The sequence below is a fragment of the Pagrus major genome, chromosome 4, assembly GCF_040436345.1.
Source record: "Pagrus major chromosome 4, Pma_NU_1.0".
NCBI lineage: Eukaryota > Metazoa > Chordata > Actinopteri > Spariformes > Sparidae > Pagrus > Pagrus major.
Window position 1 is genome coordinate 24812468 of NC_133218.1, and position 17439 is coordinate 24829906.

A 17439-nucleotide genomic window follows, 5' to 3' on the forward strand; every position below is an offset into this window, starting at 1 on the left:
GTGTTAAGTGGTACTTCTGAAATGATCAAGCACAAACCCACCTCTTACTTTTTCTTCCTCCATTTCATTTGTTCACTTTCGCTCTCTTTCTTTTGATAACCCTCAAAGAGGAAATGCTAAATTCTTACTGCCAGGACAAACTCTTGGTATACAGGATTCATATATCATTATTAGTGAGTATAATTGTCACTTGGTACCAGGAATCGTCTACTTTTATTCAATTGAACAAGCTTTGTTGTGACATTTTTTTCATATTATTTGTAATGTCTGAGATTAATCAACAAAATAAGTGGATTCTTGGATGGATTTGTTTTCATGAGTGAAACCCAGTGGAAATAAAAGCCAGAGAGCAAATTCCTTTGAAAAATAATGTAATGATTGGTTACTGGTACACATTTGAGCCTTATTTTCTGTTAGGAAAAAAAACAGCTTCAGTGCAGTACCTCCGACTTTAACTAGATTTACAGAATTCACAAATCGACAGTTTTAGAAAACTAAAATAAGTCAACAGATTTAGAAAGTAGTTACAAAAATGGTAAATCTTCCCAAAAAAGGCACAGGGGATGAACAGCAGCAACTGCATCCCGCTTAGAGAACATTTGCATAAGTGAATAAATACATCTGCTGCTAATCAATATCAAACTGTGCCACAGTGGCACGATCATCATGCAATTATAGCAGAGTGCAACACTGTGAATTAGTGGAAAAACACAGCATATAAATATCTCTCCAGAAAATATAAAGACTACATCAAAGATAAAAGCTATTTAGTACCATTAATCAAAAATATTAATTGGAAGATTTCAAGCATATACAGTATTTATAATATTTGCCAAAATTATTCAACAACCACCTTAAAACAAACTATCCTATATATTGAGTAAAATGTGCAATTAATAGCATTTTGCAGGTTCTGCACTCACACTATACACATCTATATCAAAAAACACCTGAACTAGTTATTGCCAAAGGATCACGAGTTTATCTGCTGGAAACTGGTTAATCTAGCATCTAAGGATCAATGCACCTGTATAATAGGACATATGTTGCGTCTGTCCAGTGGTCTTATATTTAAAATGACTTTTATAAAAGAAATGCTCTACTGTTATTTTAAGACATTACACAGTGCTAGTTTCTCATCAGTTCTAAAGAGGGACTGGACGACTGATCCATTTCTCCTGATGTGTATCAAACCAGTCCCTAGTTCAGCTGGTAGTGAACATTTTTAAAAGACGTCCAAATGTTAAAATCTTTGCAGCGATCTGAAAGTAGTTTGCTGGAAATTTCCCTGATTGCGTCACAAAAATCTTTATGCTCCAACCTTACTATCACCACCCTGACAGGAAGTAGTTCACTGCTTGTTTTCTACTATAGTATTCCTCTCCACAGTATGATTATGATCCAGTATGATTATGTGGACAAAACATGAACAAATGTTAATACGAATGTAAGTATTGTTATAGCTACGTACAGTATGTTAAACAGTTAATGTGTTCATTCCTTCAATCCTTTTCCCTCGGCTGAAAACTTGAGGCCTTTCTCTGACCAGCCTGTGTGCCCTGCAGTCTTTTATCGTAATCTTACTTTGGTACATCAAAACTACACGTGGTGTACTTACGCCACTCGCTATCCAGATGATGAGATGAGATTACTGCTGTTCGTTTCCTGCCTTGAAGCTGTGTCACTCGTCATCGACCCATCACTGTCAAGTTCTTTGGATCACTAACTTCACTGCTTGAAATCCAGTTCACTACCTTATAAACTGGAGACTGGTTTGAGTCAAAGCCCTGGTCTGTCCCTTTGCTTTCCAATGTTTACCCAGTCAGATACAGTCGATCTGAATAGTCTCTCCTCAGTGCCTTACCAGAAGGCCTCTATAAAAGTTAATAAAACCCCCTTCTAAAGAGAAGAGGAAATATCTACCACAGATTGAAGTCCCCACCGCTCCACTTCCCCCTCTAATTATCACCTGCTTTGCGATACTAGAAATATAGGCCGTTTTCTCTGCTTCAAAAATAGAGTTAACCTACAAAGTAAGACCCTGAAATCACACCATTTGCTACTTACAGTGGGACCCCAACACAACCGTCAAAATATGGGCACTTGGAGCAAATAGCATCAAGTCTGTGCAAAAAGAAAAGAAAAGAAAAGAAAAAGAAAAACGCCCAATTACATTCATACCAGGCCAGATCCTCTTTGTCTTTACCACATCGTAAAATGTGTGTTAGCAGTGGTATTTTCTGTTCCTCTTTCTGAAATAAAAACAAAGGTAAAATAATATAATATCTTAAATGACATTTCCTGGAAGTTACACACAAATTGAATTCTTGGAAATCAGTGTTCAGTGAAGAGCATCGTTGCTGCTGCAAAAAGAAACAGCCTTTTTTAAAAAAAAAATTTTTTCAAGCATTCCTATTTGGTTGAAAATGTCAACTCTATTACAGTGAGGGCGTCTTACTGACCAATGAGATTTAATTTAACAAAAAAGGACAAATAAACTGAGAACATTGCTTCACACATACTTGGTGAACTTTCAGTTATTGCTTTAAAATGTGCGTGACTCACAGGTAAATCTTGGAGAGGGAGCTCTCGACCTCATCTCAACTCAATATTAAAATAAACGTTTGTGTGCGCCGTACAGTATGCTCAGCAAAAAGAGCAGTTAGCTTCACAAAATCTTGAGAAAGACCTAAGCTCTAGTAAATAAGAAAATACATCTATTATAAGATTAGTATGATGATCTTTCACAGTAAGAGGAGACCTCACAGTAACAACCCAATGGCCAGTAAGGCGGATGTGCTTCAGATAATCTGAATTCCTCAACTGTAATGGACAAAAATGATTCAGGCGTGTCGATGACACTTTAGTTCAAACATAACCTCAGATTTCAATGCAGCAACAACGGTGCAAATTCTAGTTTATAAATAATTTAAATCAGAAGTCCTGTATTTAATTTGTTCCATTTCTCATGTTCCTTCTTGGTATTTTAGAAAGAGGTAATAGAAAATAAGATGATTAATTGTTACACAAGCCTGTACTGAGCTCAGAAATGTGAGCCCCACAACCTCAGACAGTGTCATTAGCTAGAGTCTCTGTAGAGAGCCAGATCCTTGCCCCGTTCAGAAATTTGCTAATTGGAGTCCCATGGATACCGCGGCGGCACAGGTTTCCCACTGGGGTGAAGGGAAAGGAGGAGGTAAGGTAGTCTGGAGGTGTAGGGGGGTCATTCGGGGAACTGGCCTTAAAATACATCCTTCTCTGGTCTGAAGGGGGCCCACTTGGGCTGGGGAGTGGAGTGCTGCCTGGACTGGGTCCCTTGTACCGCCTGAGATGGATCTGTAATATCTCGATCTCATCGACCAGTTGAGAGAGCTTGTGGTAGGCGGTCATGGGGCCTCCTTTGTGAATGCAGGCCTCGGGAACCCAGCGTAGAAAGAAGAGCTTCCAGAGGGCCACGTGTGAAGGCATGAGCAGGGGAATCAGGACGCCCTGCTGGTCAGCAGGTCGAGAGAACCAGTCCCTGAAGAAGCGCTCTGACGGGCTTTCATCCTTCACTACTGAGAAATCAGGCTTCAGCTCTGACACCAGAGAGCCACGCCTGGGCAGCGTTTCCTCTCCACCCCTCAGTCCATTACGCATAGATGCAGTCGTTCCTCGCAATGTGGAACTGTAGTTTTTCTGCTGGAGGAAGGACACAGGGTTAGATTTTCTTCACTAAACGTGATAAACAACTCTCTGACAGAGTCTGCAGCAGGCTGAACAACCAAAGGTCACCCATTTAATTTTCTTAATTTGGGCATCTCTAACTGTGTTATCAAAAAAAAAAAAACTACGACTTCAGGGGAAGCAAAAAGCAATTATTTATTTTCTGTGTAATAATTCACTTTCTGAAGTTTGCTGATGACACAAAAAACAAGCTGCCCATAAATTCTCAGCACCAATAAACCACCTGCTGACTTGATGGATTGAACATATTAACATTTACTCGATCAGAAAATAAGACGAAGACAGAAGACTGGGGTGACCTATTTTGAAAATACTTATACATCATTATTGATCGTAATCTGCAGTGAAAATAAGTCTATGGAGTTGTGAGCACTTTAAATTGATTAGAAATGGTTAGAGAGGCAAGGAAGGAAAGCACAATCTCCGTAAAACTTCTTTCTTCTTTCGAAGGTTGGAAGTGTTTGTTATATATCCAAGGTTGTTAAAGAAGAGCAAAAACACACAAACAAACTGCTGCTAGCACTACCATAAATTTGTAAAGCTCAGTCAGTGTCTTGTGTACCTTTGTGCGTCTGAAGCTTTTCACTTCCCCATTCTGAACACAGGCAGCTCCTTTGCCTACATACATGGGGTTGTTAAAGAGGGTTTGGTCTTTGGTGGAGAACTGCTGTGACCAGTTCCAGACAGGAGGGAAATACACAACCTGGTCCTCTCCTTGAGGGATGGCTTTATTCTTGGCAAAGTCCTGTAAAGTAAACACAACTTATTCATGCTCTGTACATAGTAAGACACAAAAAACATTATTGTACACTATGAAAAACCTTCTAGACTTGATCCAACAAACTACGAAGGTAAACAAAACACCACACTGTCATAATTTGCTTTTGTCAAATTTATTGGTTACATCCCTGACCGCAAGCTCAGCGTTTCCTTATCTGTGTGCATTACGTTGCACGCTTTCCTGTCGATTATCTGACACACACAGAAGGAAATTATAGTCTGTCACACAAAATGATACCACAAAAACATGTGACTTTGTTACGCACCCTCACCTGGAATTAATGTGTGTTTTCTATTTTTGACCAATGACACAAACATACAGTTGTTTTACATGTGAGTGAACACATTCTGATAGATCATATATTTAACGTTTAACTTGTAAGCAGGCAGCAGATGAGGTTACTTTTATGTTCTGTGCAGATGTTTATATTTCATAAACTGCCTTATTTGCAAAAGCTTATTCTAATTCTTTCTAATTTAATTCATTTAAACATATATTCGTGATTATCGTAAATCTTCTGCATTTGGTACACAGAGTTGTAAGATAGTATGTATTCCTTACCATCAAGTGCTGAGCTCGCTGTTTGGGAGAATTGAAGAGGAAAGTACTGAACAGTGGGATCCACATGCTATCACTCAGTACTGTCAGATAGGCCTCTGTGAACTCGAACGCTGCTGGGTATTGGTTCATCATCTGCCACACGCAGTCCAGGAAGAGCATGAACAGAGGGGACTAGACCGAAAGAAAACATTAAAAAAAATGACGAAAACAAGAATAATAAGGGCTTCGACAGATCTATTCAAACTTATACTGGGTTATTTACTGTCAGACAAATACCTCCACTTTGTCATTCTTCTTTAAGTGGTTGCATCTGTCCAAGAAGCGATGGCCAGCCATCACCCACTCCTTCTGCACCAAACCCTGAAAGCCGATGAGGCTGCGATAATGAGGGTCCAACATGAGCTGCACCAAGGAGGACACGGCACAGCAGAGGTCTCTGTCTTCTTCCTCTGTAGAGGCATAAAAATAAACCAAATTCTTCAATAACAAGCTTGCAAGCAAAGTGGTCAAAGCAAAAATGTTCAAGGTCACTCTGATGGTAAGAATATGGTAATGATTTTAATTTGACCACCATATTTAAAATGCATTATGGCTGGTGTGCAAATATGTGTTTGAAGCCAAACCAAAGCCACCATATAAAATAGTTTGGCTGTTTGTTTGTTTTCTTATGTAGCATAAGGAGATAAGCATGTAGGACTTAAATTCAATTTTGTTCTACAACCCTGGTGTTGTAAAATGACTAATAAATGAACCTTTAACTTTTAATCTCACAAATGGACGTATTAAAATGGGGACTGATGACTGATAAAGACAAAGAGTGAGTCTTACCTTGAAGAATGACTGAAGAATTCTTTCCATCCAGGAGGTACACCATCTCTGCTGAGTGTTTCAGGAAAGCCCTTAAATCATAAACAGAATGTCAAGATGTAACAAACATCTTGGCAAGATACAAATGCAATAATTTCCTTTTTTGTCCTTTTTGTGCTTGTGGACCAATTACCGACCAGGCAAGCAGATGACAGTCACCAGTTGCTGCCCATTACCACACCATTTCAAGGCTGAATAATAAGGCTTTCCGAAAAAGAAACCCTTCTCATGAAAGTAGGAAGGAAGGATAACACAAACATCGTGAAACATTTTGATTTTGACTCTAAACCTTCACAGCACTGGTAGTTTATTCGAGGTACCATGCAGTGTCAGGTTGTTTACATACCTGACATACTCCAGCCAACGTGAGTTTTCAATCGAAGTGAGCCACCTCTCCTCAGACTCCTCATAAGGATCTGGACACAATCAAGACACAGTCAAACACTTGCCCTATGATAAACAAGCACGTGCACTGAGATATACTTCACACAGAGGTTGAATACTACTGTGGCTATCTACTGTTAGTGTTCAAAGTTGCAATGAGGCTCACCTATGACACAGATCTGCCTGATTTTAACAAAGGCGCTCTGTATGTCCAGGATGGTCGGCAGACACTTGTCTAGTTCTGACTTGATGACTTCACTGCGCTGTGGGTGGCTTTTTGTGATGGCAGTGAAGATCCTGCACAACACAAGACAGATGTAGATGAATGGGTTAGGGACACCTTTAAACAGCTGTAGCACGACATTTGTATATTCAGATCATTACAGCTGAAATACTAAAAAATATAGATTTTGAATTATAAGAGATAAGAGAAGTTCAACACTTTCTTTTTTCACCGTTACAGTTGAATGTCTGTTTGTTGCTATTGAATTTCAGTGTGAAAGACAGGAGATCAACACATCTAATACATGTTTTGAATCTGAATGAAGCTGAGGACTTGGCTGTACCTCTGATCAATCTTCTTCTGCTGTAATGGATCATTAATGCCGGTCATACGCACAAGAGCGCTTCCATTTGGGTGATTCCAGCACCAGAGCTATGAGGAAGAACATTGGATGAGTGGCCAAATCAAAGGGATGCTCTGATCAATCAACTTGGAATCTGCAGATAATGATTATTACAATAATAAACTAATAATATAGTCCTAATAATACATAACTGAAAGGGATAAATGACAAAGTATTCCTTCCACGTTTAATGGAGATATCAGAGCTTGAAGTACTCACAGGGATGCGCTGATCAGTAAAGAACATAGAGTATTTCTTAAGATCCAGATCTGCCAAAGAAACAGGGACCACAACGTACTCTGGAAGACTAAAAAGAAGAGTTAGAGAAAAAGTGGTGTTACACAGGAATCACAAAAGACACCACTAAAAAAGAAAGTGACATCCTAAAGCAATGAAGATACATTTAGGCTATACTCTTTAAACCCATGCCCATCTTTTTTATATAAATAAGCCAATTGTCTTGCTTCATGTTGACAAACCATAATATTGTACTAATGGTAGTAATTTGACTGTCCTCAATACTTCCATCTGGTTTGTATCTTCAGCAGTAAGGGTTTTTCATCGATTGAGGGAAAACTGATTTAGGGTGTACTATAACTATTGTTTTAGCTTCATGTGATTTATGCAGCTACTATTATGCAATTTCCAGTCTTTTCTTAAATTCCACATAAAACACTGCACAATCCTCACTTTAAAACCCGCCATGATGTCACTGCTTAACCCAGATGAATAGCATATATTGTCCAAAATAGCCTTGCATGTTAGAGACATTCACAAGGTTTTTTCCTAAAGTCACTCATGAAGTAAAAAAGCTTACAGTGTAAACACACCGTCTTGCCAAAACATACTTAGTATGAGTCAAGGGTGAAATTTAGAGTATCCGTAACAACTGAAGGAGCTACAGACGCGCTCTGCCTACGCTGGCCATCATAAGTTGCCTACTATTAACAACATGAGCTGAAAACCTTTGTGAGATGGCATAGCCCTCGTTGATGGAGCACACCCTCCACTCTGATGCCCCGGTTCTCTTGATCTCGCGATCCCAGTCTGAAGGACGGTCAAAGATGGGGGTTTGTAATCCTCCTCGGGGGCTGGAACCGTTGACGTGCTCACCTGGGAACACAGATACACATTGAGATGATTGAGTATAATGCAGAGAAATTAAACACAGTGAGTCAAATTTGGAAAACTTAAATGTGGATTAACAGGAGAGGGCAACATTTTCAAAATCATGTCACGTCTTTTAGCAGCAATAAAAGCAATATGGTAAGCTGTATCCATACCTTTAGATTCATGGTAACGCCTCCCTTGATACTCAAAACCAAACAGCAGTTGAAGGTCAGCTGGATGGGAGTAGTGGGCAATAGCAAGGCAAACCTAGAATAGAAAGACAAAGTACTTTAATGGGACATACAGTACAATAAAAACACAGCTGAAAGGTTGGATCAATTAAACATTATCAAACTGAGGTTCACCAAGAGTGCAAACGTGAACTCTGAGGTATGTTCTGTAACCATACAAACACAAGAACAAGTGAAACCTGGGAAGGCAAATGTTTAACTGACAGCCCACTGCTCTGCGTTTACACGACAGAATCTCTCTGTGGCTCCACTGGAGTCACACAAAGCAGTCCATTCAGTAGTAAAGCTGCGAATAACACGAGAGGACACAGAAAAAGAGTGTGTGTGTGTAGACATGGCTGCTCCCAACTCTGTAATTTCCTATGGCAAAATAAGCTATTATAGGCTGGCTTAATCCCATATGTCACAAAGAAAAAAAAAGGACTGAGTCCTGTTTTAGGTTCAAACTGTAATTACATACATGGTGTCCATAAATACACTCAAAAAGGAGTGATGGAGGGCAGACTCATTTCTATTTCAGTGCTCTATACATAAATAACCTTCCATATTCTGTTGTGCCCAACAGAGTATGCAAAATAAGGTGAATACTGCTTTTTTGAAACACATTAAATGGGAGACTTGCAACACTGGCCATAAGAGTGTTTAATGCAGTGCTATACAGTAAAACTGCTGTCAGCCAAATGTGCTGCAGGTATGTGCTGTGCAGCTCCCAAGTCCTCCAAAACCTACGCAAAAATTGCTCCCAGATGACACGGGAGGAGATCAGACAGGCAACTGCGTATATTCACATTCATGTACATTTCAATGGCACGCTGTAAAGAGATATACAGCTGCCAAACTCTTGTGGGTCACGTAGTGAGGCTGCAGGGAGCCAAGAGCTCCTGAAGACCTTTGTGCACATAATTCACAAATACATATTTATGTCTAGGACTTCTGCAGCTCCAGATACCACAATGTTTTTAACACAACACCCATGGTTAGAACGTGAGAGTGCAACATGTTTTGTTACACTTGGCTGTGTTAACCTTTCAAGCAGTAACAAGTTCCCAGAACCTGGCAGGTTCTTTCCCAGGTGACAACTTCCTGATTTGAATTTTTGTCCTTCTACTTACAATTTCCAAAAGTAAAGTTGTGATAAAATCAGTCAAAGCAAACTGCTAGGTAGCACATGCCTGGTCACTATATCTGTATTATAAGCACTTCCTTTAATTTCCCTTGTGTGCAACTTCCTTCCACTGGACATCATCCAAATATCAAGACATAATATCAATATATACTGGCATTCCCCTTGAGTTACAGGTCCCTCAGCTGAGCTCTAATCTGAATAATAAAACATCTGTCCATCCAATCTCTCCGTGCAGGAGATGAGTCACAGTCACGCTGCCAGTTGTTCCTACAATCGGGATCATTCTCAGTTTCCTTCGTCTTGAATAAGCATTGTTCTCAATGTCTGCTAATGGCTAACGGCCACACTGAAAATGCTGTGTGAAACGTTAGTCATTTCTATTCAGATGGAGAAAGGAAGAGCAGGACATCAAAGTTTGGATGACATAAATATCCTTGTCGGTGAGGAAGGGGGTCATAACAGTGTGTGTGTGTGTGTGTGTGTGTGTGTGTGTGTGTGTGTGTGTGTGTGTGTGTGTGTGTGTGTGTGTGTGTCTGTGTGTGTGTGTGTGTGTCTGTGTGAGCTCACGCAGTCAGGAAAGGAAAAGTTTAGTCAGCAACAAATAACAGTGAAATGGACAAGGGAAACTGAGAAAAGGGGAATACTGAGCAATTAGTCATCAGGAGGTATGGCAATAAGAAAGTTAAGGCCAATATGTCTAAAACATTTTATGAAATGGGCCAGTTGTGGTGAAAATTGGTGCCATTTGTGTTGTATTCAGCCCAATGATCTTACTGTCCCCAGGTCAGATCGATAGGAGCACTTGGGCAGCAATTTGCATTTTTTATGCTGCCACAGAGGGCGCCAAATTCAGAAAGGGGAAATTTTCAACCTTTACACATGGTGGCTTTATTATCCTTAAAACTGCTAACGTAAAGTTTCTGAGAATCTGAGAAGCATTGATTGATATCTATAAAAAGATCAAATTCTTACTATTGTGTGATATAAAACAAAATGGGTAAATGGAGTACCACTCACCTTTTTGGCACTCTCAGGCCCAGCCTCATCAAAGCAGAACCTTATGATGCGCAGGTCTTTGCAGTAGAGGATGAGCTCTGTTGGGTTGAACTTCAGCTTTTGGTTTGACCCCAAAACTTTCTTCTTCCCCTTTGTATCATTTACTGAAAGGAACAAACACAAAACATAAATAGAATACTTCAGCTAATGCGGATGCCAGTACTTAGTGATGTAAAAATACATTTTAAAGCATTCTTCAGACACAACAGAGATAACTGTCAACTGCAAAAGACTCAACACATATTTCTGCCAAGGCTGAATACATGTCTTGTGTTATTTTAAGAATAAAAAATCTGGTTGCAATTGCACACTCTGCCTGAGAGTTTTGGACAACTGATATTAAATGTTTGGATGAAGGTTGTAGGAACATGGGATTTCGGCAGAGCACCGACCTATGACCTTAACCTAAACATATTCCATTAGAGATCACCATTTTATTTCCTGGTTTAAATGGGGCCTTGCATACCATGTAATAGACAGTGTTAAGGCACAAGTGGTCATGCCCAAAATATTACTGTTCAGTGCAATTAAGACGTACTGATATTTGATTTTATTGATATTATGCAGCAGTAGGGCCTGCTCTTAATAATCCTATATTTTTACAAAAACAATTATTTTAATGTTGTCATTAGTAGCCCAGTTCAAACAGGTCAAAAACAAGCTGGGTAAAACAAAGCCTCCTACTCCCTCACTGTAACACAGCAAACACTGCTCTGGGCAGTTGCCCTCGCAGTGTCAGCAATCGACAGCAATGAGATATATAAACAAGGCTAATCCCAGCTGGGCTATACTGCCACTAATCACAGCTTTAGCTGTGACATCACTTGTTATCAGATTGCTGACCAGGAGAGAACAACAAACGAGACAAGTCAGCCAAGCTGTCAAAGATTAATGAAAGGCACATTGAATTTCAATTCTGATCGTAGTTCACTCCTTCAAAATGACCGGGTACAGATCATCAGTATCTGCTGAAAGAGTTGACTGAATCTTAAAATCAGGGGAAATTTGATTGAAAAAGAGGTTAATATCAGCCGAATACACTAAGAAATGCTTACATTAGCCATCTTATTTGTTTAATGTCACAACAAAATTAATAGTTTGGTTAACAGTTAATTTTGAGGTCATTTGGGCTCTGGTAATAAGATTTAACCATGTGGAAGTCAGGAGGTAAATGTAATTTCCGTGAAAATAACTCATCTGCAGAATTCTTTCCAAAAAAAGGGTTAGAAAAGCCACCAATGTTATGTTACAAATGTTGCCACCAGACATACCTGTTACTACTTGCTCCAGACAGGTGAGAGGGATGTCGTGCTCTCCAAGCAGGAGGTGGGACAGCTTGGACTTCTGTGATAAAGGCAAAACAACAACAAAAAAAAGTCTGACAACCTGTATCCTGTAGACATCACATTACACCCATAACTCACCAAAATACTGTCTCAAACATTGGTGGGTAGATCAAGTTGATCCCCTCAGACTGAGCAAAGACCAAGTTCCATTTTGTTATTATGGCAACAGTCTGCCCCACAACTGGAAATGACGTCTGTTCTCTCACTTCTTGTGCGATATCACCGACAATGTAGAGCAGGAAGTTTTCCTTCCTCCTTGCCAGATGCACTGCACATATAAACAAGGCTGTGCAAATGGAAGTCTTTAAGCTATTCAGCAGTATGCTGACAGCACGTATGTAGTTCACAAGCTTAAACTGGAGCCATGGGCGACAACTATATTATCTTAATGATCAGACATCAGAACATTAAAACATCAGCACTATTTTTTGACTGCTACTTGGAAAGGCTAAATATACAAAACAGCACAGTTTGACTTTGACTTACTCAGTCAACACAAATACCTGTTTTGCTGGGGCATCTTGGGGGATGAAGGAGACCTTAAAGTTGGTGCATATCAACTTGCCCCAAAGATCATCTTGGCTGCTTTCAGCGCTGATGCATTTCCTCACAAAGTTCACCTCATTCACAACTATCTCCCCTGGTGAGAAAAAATAAATAAATAAAAACATTCAAGTGTAAAACCTATGGTTCCAAGAAGAATACAGAGAGAGAAGATTACAAAGACAATGTTAAGTAAATTAAGATTAATTGGTTTAACTTTGATCTTCATACCAGCACTTGACTTTCTGCATTGAATGTAAAGGCCTCATGTAACCAGGCTATAAATTGGTATGTGCAATCCCTTATTCAATTTCTCAGACTCAAACTAAACAATAACGTTTTTGTTGATTATTATCTCTAATTTACAAACATACTGCTTTGCAATCACAATCTATTGAACCTCCAAGTTTGGTATTTTTTAGCCTAACTTCCCAGTGCAAAACAAATGATTTCAGGCCAAAGACACAGTATAACAATTTTATTTATATTGATAGGTGTGCAACCACATATACAAAACTCACACTGAATGCCTTTTTTGTGAGAGAGTCATGGTTGAAAAATCAAGATCTTAAAAAAAGCTTAAATTACTTTACTTTAAAAAAGCCAAAAGGCCCTGCACACCTCCAAGGTTTCTGTGATGACAAGTGGGACAGTAACCCCCTTTAGTTCTGCCACATGCAAGTCACATTATAGATTTTACTTTGGCTTTAGGCTGACGAGGCAGCTTTTTATAAACTATCTTTATAAGTAACAAGACCCTCGCCCCTTTAACATGATCACAAAACGATTAACGGTTAGACAAGAATGTGGCTATATAAAGTTCCCCAAGGGATTTTTAAAAGATGAGAACTGGGGCAGCAGGGTGGAGTCCAACAGACAGTCAGATCAAAGGACTGCCTCAGAGCAGCACGCAGCAAATGTACAGTCAGCTGTTCATGTAACTGGTTTGTCTGATCGGCTCCAAAGATGGAAAAGGAGCAAGTGGCAATGCTGCCTGGAAATGTATGGAAAGTTTGTTTTTCCAGCTGTTAAGCGAGAAGTCAATTTCAATTCTCACGTCAGCCTTGGCTTAAATAAAACACAGTTAACTAAAGTGCAGCAAATAAAGTTTCCGAGTGGCTCTAAAGAAACCGTAAAAAGATGTGAAACTGTCAACTACAGTTAATTTAAGGCTTAAGAACTCTCTCTTGCTTTTATAGAGGACATCACTGTATGTTTACTACAACAAAAAACACGTTACGTAACACTATGCAAAGGGTGTGTTGAGCCACTCCCATGAGCTCCCAAGTCAACTGCTCAGACCTGAACCAGAATAAATAATAGCTGCCAACTATGGCATCATGATGGGAACATAAGTCTTGCCTGGAACAGCTTGAAAGAAACAGGAATTTATTAAGAATGCCATATTTACAATCCAACTTAACTTCCTGTGAATGAGAGGTACAGAGACACCCAGGTGATTGAAAGCTGCAGAGGGACTAAACTGCTGCTCGTGCAATATTGCTGGCAGGGTGATGTTAATAAATCCTCATTAAAGGGCGCACTCGCATCATCAGTAAAGAACCTGCACTCTAATAGTTTAAATTAGGATGGGTCTGATCAACAAATACATTGATGTTTGAGAAGCCATTACAGATTTCCAATGATTCTAATTCTTTGGTGTGGGTTAAACATATTTAAAGAAAGTAACTGCGTAGTAGCCATAAAAGTGATGTTGTCAAGCACCAAACAAGAATCAGATTATTACATTTTATAGAGAATGTTCCTGCTTTTATTCATTTAAGATTGAGTTACTGCAGTTGCTGCAGAAGCCCAGAGGGGAAGCAAAATCCTATAAAAAAGGAAGTTACAATTTTTGAGCATCATAGAATTTACAGTATATTGCTTATTTAAAAATACGGTATGGTGGCACTGCATAATGTCAAACTGTGGTGTTTTCACTATGTTGATCTTGATGACAAATATAATCTTGATGCATATAAATGGACAACAGGCAAATACTGTGTAAGAAGAAATCTTGACAGCTTGGGAAAGCAAATAAATACAGATAAAGGGCAACAAAAGATTTGCATTTGATCAGGATGAAACAGAATGGGGCATGTTTGCTTGGGCTGAAATGCTTGTTCAACCAGTCTGATTACACACTGCCAGCTGTAAAATAGGATTACGTATTATCTAGCTTCATCCAAGATTTCGTGTTGAACTTTAGAGGTTTTAAGACCACAGAGTATTTTAAAGAAATGCAACACTGACTGACAGTGATGCAAATGAGACAAAAGGAAGTAACAAACCCAATTCTCTATTTTCGAAGCTTTATGCTAAACTCTCACAGCCCAGCACTGAGGTTGCTTAATAATAAATGCAGAGACATGAGTAACAATACCTTTTTAGTCAATGACACAATACAAGCTTTTTTTGCCAAAGTACAAGTCTTCTGCTCACTTAACTACATCCCCTCTTTGCACACAGGGGATGGCTACAGTACATCTGATACAAGGCAAATACAGTCTTTTGTCTGATTATTAATGCAATCTCTACATAAAATGTAAATCCACAAAGAATATCTGATATGCTTTTGATCAAATAGACAGGTCTTGTTTGGTTAAAAGTGTGTTTCTGTGCCAACTGTTTTTAGGATAACACAAAAACAAATTTACCTTGAAGTAGCTTAGGCTCCAACTTTTTAATGGGTGGTTCAATAGTCTTCTTCACATCAGTCTAGAAAAAAAAAAGCATAAGCCACATTTGAGTTAGTTAAACACTTGTTTGTCATATGGTTAATGAATAATTGCAATAATGTCGTTTAAAGGTGGAGGGGCTAGAAAGGGACCACTCAAAAGGGTCCTTGTATAGGGAAGAAAACACAAAATATAAATTGCTTCCAAGTGTAGAGCTGATAAAAACAAAACTGTGAGGACACACAATAGGGCTTGGAAAATAACAACATGCTTTAGATTCTATCTTTGACCATGTTCCTGACAGCTGTCATAATTTGTTTTGTTGAATTAGTGGTGCATAAGCAGTCACAACATGTGGTAGGCGATGATAAGCCTGGGGCACGCTGTTCACAAAACTAGAAGGAACCAAAGATACACAACAGTCAACCAATGCTATTAATACTGGATCCCCAAATACTGCACACAGTTGCAGAAGATACAGTGACAGTCCATAAGCAGTTGGACAGTCATGTGTTTTTCATAGTTGGCTCGGCTCCAGCACAGTAATTTCAAGTGAATGAATGACTATGAGGTTAAAGTGCTGATGTGGGGTGGAAGTGAAGGAATCTGGGTTATGTGAATCATAAATGTGCCATCACAGCAAAGTTTGATCAATCCTCGCTTGAAAGCATTTACCTAGACTTACATGTAAGCGATCAGGTTAACTTTTATTCAGAGTTTACAATCTATAAGTGACTTCCAAGACCAGATCATGCCCATGAAAATATGATGATTTTAAACTAGATATACATTTCAAAAAACAAAACACCAAGGGAAAAATGTTATCTGAACACAAAACACTTCCCACCTCCAGTCTTGACCTTGACTGTTTAAACAGTGATTTTGTACGCAAACTCCTCGACTTACTGTCTGGAGAAGTGCATGCACCTGTAGGCAAAGCAAGCCAAATACGAGTCCATAACAACAGAGAGGATACTGTTCCTTTCAAAATGGTATCAGCTGCACCATGGGGGTTTCAATTCTCCAAATTAAATAGATGGCATCCCCTTTTCGGGCTAACTCTTCTTATAATCTTGACAACACACGTCAAAACCTTCCTTCCGCAACACCCCAGTCACGACAACTTCAGCCTAAAGTCACTTCAATAAATTATTTGACGCGTAAAGTGAACTCTGCTGTAACACATACCTGTACAGGAGGAAGGTAACACTTGAAGGTTGGTTTCATGGGTTTGACAGAAAACATTGTTTATGTCCGCACCTCTCCGTGATGTTCATAAACGGGCGCCTGACAAACCCTCGGCTGCTGCCAGTGGAAAAAAACAACCCAAAAAGGAGCCTGGAAGAAAGTTTTGGTGAGCCCTTAGCTGAGTAAATCCGACACGTCCGTGTGTAAAATATTCATAGAGACAGCCTGGGCCAGCGACGGCACTCCTCCATGTCGATAAGCGGTCAAAAAGCAGATTACGCTAGCTGGTTGAAAAAGTTGACAGAAGTTAACGTTGAGACGTCGGCGTTAGCTTGGCTAGCTAGCTAGCGTAAAGTACTACATGAAGTTTATTAACGCCGTCCCCGCGCAGTCATGAAACGATTAAACTAATTTAGAGGCGTCCGTTGTGCGTCTACATTTTCTTCCCACCTGTTACGGCACTAGTTACCCTCGGTGACTTCCTGAAAGTCTAACAAATTCAGCCAAACGCAGGACCCGATGCAGTAAAGGACTTAACGGCCATGTTTATAAAGCGCCGAGGTCCCGCCCTACTTCCGGGCTCCGCTGTTGACCTGTTTTTTTTTCTACCGAGACTTTCTTTCATCAAACTTTCTGAAAAGCTGAAACAAAACACTTATATGCAATATTTCTAACCCAAAGAGTTATCAAACACTGTGCGTCGTAATAAATGTTGTTAACCTTATCGTTTCAAATATAAAACAACGATTATTTTGTTAGCATACATCAAGTACATCACCCGTGGACTACAACTCCCATGAGGCATTAGAAGTTGAGGATTTCGGGTGTGTGTCTTTTTTTTTTTTTAACAGTAACTTTATTTCACAAATCATACAAACGCTGGCAGGCACAACAAAATTGTATGGCTAATGTCGCTATGTATTTAATCTGACAGGCTGTCCAGATAAAACTACAATTTAAGTTAAGTTACTTAGGTACTTTGAAGTTAAACACAACCCACAACAGTAAATTCACATCTCTACAAGCAGTAGGACTGGGCCAGCCCAAAACATATTTACAAGTGAGCAATAACAAATTAAGGGCACATCAAGAAAAGTCAATAAAGCTAATATTATAACATTATACATGATATATCTATAAATCTTTGTCTAACAGGTTCAGTGCCTATAATTAGCTAAATGTTTTTCATAAACCCA

General features: G+C 39.4%; 1 protein-coding gene across 2 annotated transcripts; it reads right to left on the minus strand.

Annotated features, from left to right (window-relative positions):
* Positions 1 to 354: 354 nt before the first annotated feature.
* mtmr10 (myotubularin related protein 10) lies at positions 355 to 16767 on the minus strand. 2 transcript variants are annotated; one of them, XM_073464203.1, is made up of 16 exons: positions 16244 to 16767; positions 15035 to 15095; positions 12338 to 12474; positions 11760 to 11832; positions 10450 to 10592; positions 8229 to 8322; positions 7911 to 8058; positions 7165 to 7252; positions 6886 to 6974; positions 6486 to 6616; positions 6282 to 6351; positions 5897 to 5967; positions 5345 to 5517; positions 5069 to 5239; positions 4289 to 4471; positions 355 to 3678 (listed from the first exon to the last, which is right to left on the minus strand). In XM_073464203.1, the coding sequence occupies exons 1-16, from the start codon at positions 16298 to 16300 to the stop codon at positions 3067 to 3069; spliced, it is 2301 nt and encodes a 766-aa protein (XP_073320304.1). In that variant the 5' UTR covers positions 16301 to 16767; the 3' UTR covers positions 355 to 3066. The 2 variants fall into 2 exon arrangements, with proteins under 2 accessions (XP_073320304.1, XP_073320303.1); XM_073464202.1 differs by having other exon boundaries at positions 355 to 3681.
* Positions 16768 to 17439: the final 672 nt, after the last annotated feature.